At 43.2% G+C, this 8619-nt stretch overlaps 1 protein-coding gene across 1 annotated transcript in view; it reads left to right on the top strand.

Moving 5' to 3' along the window:
• The first annotated feature begins 7062 nt into the window (after positions 1-7062).
• atp1b3a (ATPase Na+/K+ transporting subunit beta 3a) overlaps positions 7063-8619 on the top strand; it is a 46728-nt gene continuing 45171 nt past the window's right edge. Inside the window, exon 1 of the mRNA XM_072255045.1 lies at positions 7063-7377. Coding sequence (XP_072111146.1) covers positions 7266-7377 — 112 coding nt within the window. The 5' untranslated portion in view covers positions 7063-7265. The remainder of the gene's footprint in view (positions 7378-8619) is intronic.

Genomic DNA, 8619 nt, shown 5'->3' with positions numbered 1-8619 from the left:
GTGAAAAGACAGAATGATTTGGATAGTGAGGGTTCTTGAAGACGGATGCTGCTTTCCTGCAACAGCACTCCTTGTAGGTGTGCTCAACAGTGGGGAGGGCTTTACCTGCGATGGACATTGTAGGTCTTTCTATTCAAGGGCACTTAGTATTTCAATACCAGGCCATGTTGCAACCAGTCAGTATATTATCTACCGCGCACCTATAGAAACTTGTCAAAAGTTTTAGGTGAAATGCTGAATCAGCGCAAACTTCTAAAACAGTAGAGGCACCACCATGCCTTCTTCGTAATTGTAAATTTCCTTGCAGTCAATAATTAGTTCTTTGGTTTTGCTGACATTGAGTAAGAGGTTGTTGTTGTGGCACCATTCAGCCAGGTTTTCAATCTCCCTCCTATATACTGATTCGTCACCACTAAGTATGGCTTTGGAGCTGTGCTGAGCCTCACAGACCTAAGTGTAAGGCGAGTAGAGCAGGGGACTAAGCATACAGCCTTGTAGCACACCTGTGCTGATGAGATTGTGGAGGAGATGTTGTTGCCAATCTGAATTTACTGCAGTCTGCAAGTGAGGAAATTGAGGATCCAGTTGCACAAGGAGGTACTGATGTCTAGGTCTTGGAGGACTGGAGGAGGGAGAAGGAAGTTCCAGAGCTTAAGGCTTTGCAATTAAATTCAACAGTGATCATGGGAGTTCCATTATGGGAGACATCAACGCCTTAACCAAAAATATCTTTGAGAATTACAAAGCTGGAGTTGATAACAGACAAAAGGAGGAGAGTAGCCATAGAATAATTTCAAAATGTAAGTGTCAACTTCAAAATAACTACAGGTCAGCAAACACAGAGGTGTTGCGTGAACAGGTCTTGATTGATAAAAGTTAGGATATGGACAGCATAATTTCAGATGATCTCAAGAACAACAAAGATTAGGAATAATTGTCACACGAACATCGAAACATAGAGATAAATGCAACATTTGTGTCAATGACCAACATACTCTAAGGATGTGCTGAGGGCAGCCCACAAGTGTAACCATGCTTCCTGCAGTATTGTAGCGTGCCCACAATTTACTAACCCTAATCTGTAAGTATTCGGTATAAAAGAGGAAACTGGAGCACCCAAAGGAAACACATACGGTCACAAGGAGAATATACAAACTGGTTTGATACAGGCCATTTAACATAACACCATTGTCTTGCACTGCATCTTTTGATGTAGCTGTAGCCCAGCATCCTGTGCTCTATAGACAGTGTTGTTTGTTTCTAAAGGCCTTCTTTGAACTTCAGACTGATTATTGCTTGCCAGTTACGTTAAGAACTGAAGTCTGGCTCCCAGTTATGACAAGAAGCTGAACAAAGAATGTTGGTTGGACATTTAATATACTCAAAAACAACTATTTGATCTCTAGAAGTGTCAGCTGGTATGTGGAACTTGGTAAAAAAGAAAGGCCTCCCTGCTCTGGGCAGTGAATATCCATTATACCACTGCCATGATTTTGGTTAGCATCGTGTCTCCTTCTAATCTCAAGATGAATATATTACATGGATGGTAATGCCCAAATCCTTGAGTCAATAATCTGATGCTTAGAGTAAATAATGTCTAATTCAAATAATTTGATCTTAATCATTGCAGATGAATGTAACAAGTCACAAAGAAAATGCAATACAAGAATTGAGATGTTGTTTTCACCCACGGTAATCAATACTAACGAATGGCAGAAGTGGACTTTTCAAATATGATAGATAGAAAGGATAAAAGGTTATCTTTATTTGTCACATGTACATCAAAACATATAGTAAAGTGTGTCATTTGCATCAAATCAAATCCAGGCACAAGTGTCACCATGCTTCTGGCACTAACATAGCATAACTCACTAACCCTAACCATATGTCTTAGGCATGTGGGAGGAAAACAGAGGAAACCCATGCAGTCACAGGGAAAACATACAAACGCTTTACAGGCAACAATTACAGGAACTTTATCCTAACCAGCAATGGCTGGCACCTTAATAGTGTTATGCTAACCTCTATGGTACTGTACCATCTACGTTTTCTTATTTGGGGTAGGTAAATGAACTTTCCTTGGCTTTTCCAATTCTTTTAAGCTGATGGGATTCAAGGATATAGAGAGACACTGTGTGGGTTGATGACTCAAGCTAAATTTGACAGTTTACAAATTCTAATGCAACCAGAAGCATCAAAGGCAAACACTGTGTCTTCAGTGGAGCAGAAGGTCCTTTAATTGATATATTAAATATTGATAACAGTTAACTATATTACAACATTGGTTGCAAAGTGCTAGGGAATGTCTCGAAAAAGGAATGAAAGTTACTGTCAGTACATCTTTTTTTAAATGAAAATATGCTGAATAGTGTACTGTATTTCAAATAAAAAAGACGAGTTAGCTAGTTGGATGAGAAATGCCCACAATTCCCTGCATACGTGAAAGGATGTAACATTTTATAAACCTTGTAATAAACTATCAGAATCTCTCATTTAAATCTTGTCTCGACACTTAAGTCTGACAACTATACTACACTCACTTGGTACTCTACTGAATTTTCAGTCTAATACTAACAGTTACCTGTGCACTTAATTTATTGGGATGGGTGAGGCAGACTCTTGACTAAGGTAGAAGAAAGAATCAATTACGAAGAATGATTTGATTTGATGCTGTTAGAGAAGAAGGGATGCTACAAAAACATACTCTTCAAATTAGGGTACAGAAAGAATGCTCCAGAACCCTTAATTAGATGGGATTCTCAATCTGAAAGGCTAAAATTTCATTAATCTAATAGTAAATACTAGGAAATACAAAAGAGCAAATGAATTTGCATGTAAGTGGTTGACACAGAACACGACAACACAGTAGAGGTCTTTCAGACAATGATATTGTGCCAACCTACTCCAGGATCAATCTAATCTCCTGCAAAGACCCTGTTCTTCTTTCATCCATGTGCCTATCTAAGAGTCTCTTAAATGTCCATGATAGTGTATGTCTGCCTCTACCATCATCTCTGGCAGCACATTCCATGCATCTCTGTAAAACACCTACTTCAACACATTCCTCCACTCCCTTTACAATTACGTTCCCTTGTACTAGCCATTTCTCCCCTGGGAAAAAGGTGCTGGCTGTCCACACTGTCAATGCCTTTTATCATCTTATGCACCTTATGACACCAAGCTTTATATCACAATCTTCTCCTAGGATTGTGATGATGGGATCCTGAGATCTCAAGAGCAATGTCATCCGGAACTGAGCTCCAGACAAAGACTGATCCAACCAAGATCTCAATGGTGGAGCTGGCGAAGATGATGACACACCACGATGGCGGCGAAGATGATGACACATCACCATGGCGGCGAAGTGGAGGAAGGCTGCAGGAGTGAAGGGACCCCAGCCACCTTGCTTTCCATGTCACTGGACCCTGACCCCAATCTGTCAGGGGCTGTACGGTGGCTGCCCGTGCATCAGCCTCCCCACAATGTCATGCACAGACATTCCTCAGGAGAACATATCCGACTCAAGAGATTACACTAGTACAACATCACTGTCTCCAGTGTGGCTTTTTATAATTACTCATCATTAACACATGAATAATTTTTAACTTCTATTTTAATGTTAGTATAAGAGCTTTGGAAAAGACTTCAACTTACATTGAAATCCTCCTTGACATTGAATCAACTGCTGTCAATTTTTCTAATTCAATTTAAAAGAAAGCACTCATCATTTCTCTCCGTTTCCTTTGCTAGAGTGGAGCTGTTGTGGCGACACGGGTTTAGTCTTGACCTCCAATGTCATCTGTGTAGAGCTTGCACATTCTCCCTATGACCATGTGGGTTTTCAAAGATGTCTTCAGTTCACTGCCGCATCCCAAAAATGTGTGGATTGGTAGGTCAGCTGCTCACTGTAAACTGCCCAGAAGGTGTAGGTGAGTATTAGAATCTGGAGTGTGTTGACGGAAATGCAGGGAGAATAAAATGGTTTAGTGTAAGATTAATGTAAACTGACGCTTAACATCCAGCACAGAATCCATGGGCCAACAGACCTGTTTCCAAGCTGCATCTCCCTGTCATTCTGTCAGCAAAACTCAGACGCATTTCTATTTATACTTGATGTGGCTTTTGTTTTCTGTTCCTCAAACTACAACTTATCAGAGCTTGGCACTATCAACTCTTGCATTATTTTAACCAAAACAAACTTTAGAATCATGTATTTGTAGATCACTACAGCACAGAAACAGGCCCTTTGGCCCATCTAGTCCATGCCAAACTATTATTCTGCCTAGTCCCATCAATCTGTACCTGGGCCGTTACAAGTTTCCCTTAAATGTTGAAATTAAAGCTACATCCACCATGTGCGCTGACAACTCGTCCCACAATCTCACCTCCCTCTGAGTGAAGAACTTTCCCCTCATGCTCCCCTTAAACATTTCACCTTTCACACATAACCCATAACCTCTAGTTCTAGTCTCATCCAACCTCAGTGGGAAAAACCTATCTATTCCTCTTACATTTTTATATACTTCTAGCAAATCTCACCTCATTCTTCTATGCTCTAGACAATAAAGTCCTAACCTATTCAATCTTTCCCTATAACTCAGGTTCTCAAGTCCTGGCAAATTCCTTGTAAATTTTCTCTGCATTCTTTCAATCTTATTAATATTTCATCTGTAAGTAGGTGATCATAACTGCACACAATACTCCAAATTGGGTCTCACCAACATCATATACAGCTTCATCATAACATCCCAACTCCTGTACTCAACACTTTGATTTACGAAGACCAAAGTGCCAAAAACTCTTTTTATGACTCTATCTACCTGTGACATGACTTTCAAAGAATGGTGAACCATCTACTCCCAGATCCCTCTATTCCACCAAACTCCCTAGTGCCCTATCACCCACCATTTAAGTCCTAACCTGGTTTGCCCTCCCAATGTGCAACACATCACATTTGTCTGCATTAAATTCCATCTGCCATTTTTCATAATAAATTTTTTTTACAATAAGCAATGCAATGCCTTTTCATTCTTACATTCATAGTAAAGCTGTTCAATCACATTTAAAACTAATATCATCTGCGGTCTCCTGGGGTAATACAATGCTACAATAATTGTGGGGCTTCCTAACCCAACCCGACTCTTCCCTGTGTTGTAGCAGAGGAACCCTATATTTTGGAACACACACACAAGGTGCTGGAGGAACTCGGCAGGTCAGGCAGCATCAATGGAGAGGAATAAACAGTTAACATTTTGGGCCAAGACCCTTCATCTGGACTGGAATGGAAGGGGAACAGAAAACAGAATAAGGTAATGTGGGGAGGGAAAGGAGTATAAACTGGCAGGTGATAGGTGAAACCAGGTAAGGGGGAAGGTGGGTGGGTCAGGGAGGCAAGGATGAAGTAAGAAGCTGGGAGGTGATGGGGGCAAGAGGTAAAGGGCTGAAGAAAAATGAATCTTAAATACTAGAAAGTGGGCCATGGGGAAAAGGAGAAGGGGTACCAGATAGAGGTGATGGGTAGGTAAGGAGAGGAGAAGGGATAAGAGGGGAGCCAGAATGGGAAATGCAGAAGAGAAGGAGCATTGGGGAGAAATGATCAAAAGTTAGAGAAATCAATGCTTGTTTAATTATAGCCTGGTTTGTGCCAGTCAGCAGCATTTGTCTACAGACATCTTGATGTGCCTGGAGACCAACAAGCTTTGGGCAGACAGAAGAGCTGGTGATCTTCCAGCAGCACTTGATGTCCATCTCTCTGTAAGCCCCGGGCGACAGCCCTTAGATCAGAGAATTCTCAATCGCGCATGACACAGCCTCTTGCATCTTTCCCTGCGCCCTCTTCGCACACCCACAGTCCACAGAGGTCAGCAACCATCTCAGAGCAGTGCATGGTAGGAGGTAATTCTCCACACAAGCAGGAAGGATCTGACCGAGGTTTGAGTTCCTTCTGAAGCTATTTTACACACCCCAAGTCCAACAGGTCCCAGCCATGTACAGTACTGAGGTCAGGTTGATCCACAAACAAAAGATTTAAGTTCAGGTTGGTGGAATCAGGATGTGCCCCATTGGCTATACAGTATTATCATCCCATTCAGTTCAAGACTTGGCACCATTGTATATGAATGAGAAACTTAAGGATGCTACAATCATACATTTTTTCTTGTTCAGCCCTTTAACCTCCCCCCTCCCGGAACTTTTTTAACCCATAACTTTTCTCACTTCCTCTAACAGCCAGAGAAATGAAATGTTAACTCTCCACAGCCGCTGATTCTTTCTAGCAGCTTTCCTTTCAACACCAGCTGTTCAACATTTGCACTAATTTGCTTATGGATGTTACTCACAGTTATGGGAGAACTATCAAAATGGAAGTTGGTACTGTAATGCGGTGCTGATGATTTCAGAGATAGGGGATAAACCAGTCTAGAATTCTGAGCTTACCCGTTCTCCTGTGTAAAAACTAGCGCAAATAGGATTTCTGTCTAGCTAACGATAATATGTTTTCGGAAGACGGCACGTGTGTGTACGCGTTTCATAGTGTGCCAGCTGTGGCGAAACGTATCGGTGTTCACAGGATGCAAGGAATATTATCCCTTCCCTCATCCACAACCTCGCACAAATATACTGCAGTTGCAATAAGAATCTCAAGGCTTTCACCCCCCTACACACTTACACCCCTCCATCCGCAGGTGGGTGCGCAAACACGCCACCGTGGTATGGTGCAGCGCGCGTGCTCGCGATTCCTTCACCCTCCCGCGCTAAAGTAGGTGATTGCACATGTACCTCTCCACTAAAGCACTGGTCTCATCAATTCTCCATCCCTCCTCCACGGGACGGGAATAGGGTTTTACGCATGCGCGCGGGACATCGTGCAACAGATCGCAAACGTTACCGCCGTCCCCGCATTCCGGGGGCTCACCTGCCCCTGCTTCCCGATTGGGCGACGCCAGCTCCGGCGCGCGCGCGCGCGCTCCCCCTCCCACCCCCTCGGCGCCCACGCACCAGCAGCCACGCCGCGGCGCGTGCCAGCCCGGGGCCGCGCTCCGTCGCGCGCCGGCTTTGCGCAAGGCGCATGCTCGGTTAGCCTTATAGCCGCGGGGTAGCCGCTGCGGTTCTTCACTGCAGCATCGAAGGGCGACGGTAGCGCAAGTGGGATCGAGGGGGTAAAAGGGAAAGAGAAACCCACAATATTATCCAAAGATAAGGGATACCCCTCACCCCTCGTCTGCTTAAAAGGACTGTTACAGCCCTCCCAGTTTAACTTGAACACCATGGCTGATAAGGATGTGAAGAAGGATTTCGAACAAGAAGCAGGAGGATGGAAGAACTTCATCTACAACCCCGGAACCGGCCAGTTTATGGGGAGGACGGCCAGCAGTTGGGGTAAGGAAGCACGGAGAGAGGAAGAGAAATGGTGTGCGTATTCTGCATACACACAAAATAAGCCTCTTTATTTAGGGAAAAAAATATTCCCAAGGCTACATCTTGAATGATCTATAAATTGCTTCCTTTTATTGTGTGCGTTTAGAATCAGGATTTCTAGATATTTATGGCTGAGTGAGAGGGTCTTCACCCGGGTCACGATCGCTGCGTTTGGAACAGAGAGGATGAACCATTCTCAAACGCTTCGCCCGCAGTGCTGCATTTCCTATGTTAGCAGGCCGGGCAGCATCCCGCAGGGACTGGGGACAGAATGTGCAGAGAGTAACTGGGGATCCCCCTCTCGTCTCGTCTCTCTCACGCACAGACACACTCACTTTCTCTCTGGCTCTCTCTCTCTCTCTCTCTCTCTCTCTCTCTTGCTCTCTCCGTCTCTCATACACATAAACTGACATTTGCTCTTTCCCACACACACACACTCTCTCTTTCTCTGACCCATACACAATCGCCAGACTCACCATTGATAAGGCCGGTTAAACAAATACTAAGTCAGGGAAAAGACGAGGTGTAATTTCATAGTGTTTGTCCAAAGCAATATTCTGCTGGTATGACAAAATGTATGGGGGGGGGGGTAAGGAAGCTAAGCAGGCGGGAGGTAATTGGGAGAGACCTGCGCATTATGCAGTGACTGTCAATCACGATGCTCAGTGTTAACGTGAGCAAACTCCTAATGGTCGATATGAATGACTAGTCGTATCCGCCAGGTTTCCTGTTCTTTCGTTCCAATGAGACCTTGGTCAGTTTATTGAGATTTACTTGAACATCAAACAGTCAATCACGCACGCTGCAAACTGTTGTGAGTTTGTAGCACATTGCTGTAAATGCTTGAAGTGGATGCCAAATAAATTCCTATAATTTTAAGTGTTCTTATTTTTAAGCAACAAGAAATGAAAGCTTGTCATTCTAAAATAATCCTGTGGGTATATACCTATTGCGTGGAAACACGGATATAAATCATTATTAATCGCGATCAAAGATTTCAATCTTTTTGTTTTAACTGTACCTTTGGCAACAGGAAAGTAATCATTTTTTGAAAAGTTGTGATTTTCATCATAGATGGATTGTAGCAATGCAGTCCCCATCGAAACGGAATCTCTGAAGATGAATAATTAGAAAAGCACGGCTAGTTAAGGTCTCCAAAGGCAAATGCTTTAATATGATCGACTTTAAATTTGCATTGCCTAA

The sequence above is a fragment of the Mobula birostris genome, chromosome 4 (genome assembly GCF_030028105.1).
Source record: "Mobula birostris isolate sMobBir1 chromosome 4, sMobBir1.hap1, whole genome shotgun sequence".
NCBI lineage: Eukaryota > Metazoa > Chordata > Chondrichthyes > Myliobatiformes > Myliobatidae > Mobula > Mobula birostris.
This window is presented reverse-complemented; position numbering and strand designations above follow the sequence as displayed.